The sequence below is a fragment of the Aplysia californica genome, unplaced genomic scaffold (assembly GCF_000002075.1).
Source record: "Aplysia californica isolate F4 #8 unplaced genomic scaffold, AplCal3.0 scaffold01521, whole genome shotgun sequence".
Taxonomy (NCBI): domain Eukaryota; kingdom Metazoa; phylum Mollusca; class Gastropoda; order Aplysiida; family Aplysiidae; genus Aplysia; species Aplysia californica.
In genome coordinates this window covers 53,856-55,076 of record NW_004798791.1, presented here as the reverse complement: position 1 = coordinate 55,076, position 1,221 = coordinate 53,856, and the positions used below count along the sequence as shown (strand labels likewise).

The 1,221-nt window shown below is 37.6% G+C and overlaps 1 protein-coding gene across 1 annotated transcript in view; it reads right to left on the bottom strand.

Moving 5' to 3' along the window:
- Window positions 1–256: 256 nt before the first annotated feature.
- LOC101858238 overlaps window positions 257–1,221 on the bottom strand; it is a gene marked incomplete at its 5' end in the record, with an annotated part of 4,202 nt that continues 3,237 nt past the window's right edge. Inside the window, 1 exon segment of the mRNA XM_005112978.3 lies at window positions 257–897. Coding sequence (XP_005113035.2) covers window positions 844–897 — 54 coding nt within the window.

Genomic DNA, 1,221 nt, shown 5'->3' with positions numbered 1-1,221 from the left:
AACAACAACAACAACAACAACAACAACAACAACAACAACAACATAAAAAATAATGTAACATAAAAAGAAAACAATAACAATAACAACAACAACAACAACAACAACAACAACAACAACAACAACAACAACAAAATCACATAAATTATATCATAGTAAGGACAACAACTAAGCACCATTATCGTCAATCACAAACTATGATAAGACCCATCACCAAAGAATAATATGTCCTAGTACATGCGCACCAACAACACGAACATACGCAACTGCATTGATTTTTATTGCGATAAACATTTCAAGATCAGAATAAACAAAAATCCCATTCCCGAAATCTAATTTCAACAATCAGATATGTACAGTTTGTCCAGCTGACCGTAAATACAGAGCAGACTGGAACCCAAACTAACTCGCCACCACCTATTTTTGGACCAGTCTGTTGTTATGTTAGGGCGCAGACCCAGGAAATCAGAACCCAGATAGTCTCAAGATGAGAGTTCCTACACGTACCCTTTCTCGCAGTGCACCAAAGGGTGAAAGTAAAGTATAACTCCCCTCACCTCTACCCGCTTCGATGTCTATGACATTGTGCTTCATTCAATTCGTGCCAATCTTACTGTGACCTCGGGTCTGTGCCCTAGAACAAGTATATCATTTTTTTAAAAGCATATACATTGATTGAAATGGGGCGAAGAAACGGGTGAGGGGAGAGCGAAACTTTACTTTTACCCAGGAAAGATAGAACTGCGTTCTGGTTTGCTTTGATTTTTTGGGTTTTTAATGGCGAAAGATTTTTCTGACGTAGTCCACATGATATCCTGTAGAGGCGTGTAATCTTTGGGGGACGTTTTATGACGTAGTCCACACGTTCTCCTCCAGGGCCGCGCAGCTGTAAGCCTTGAACTGGGAAAGAAGTGAACAAAATACTATTAATTCCTTCTACTATCAAAAAGATCATTAAGTATTTAAAAATTGATACGCATACAGATAATAAATTTATCTCTACCATATCCTAACGGATTTTTTAAAAACTAGAAAAGGTGAACAAAAAGATTTTCAAGTATTTGTTTGTCCTAAATTCTTTCTGGAGCTTAAAGAAACGGAATCCTGTCTGTTCTAAATATCTTTGATTTTTCCGCTTCTGGTATACATAAATATAGATACACATACGCATGAACACATGCGCACACATGCACACACACACACACACACACACACACACACACA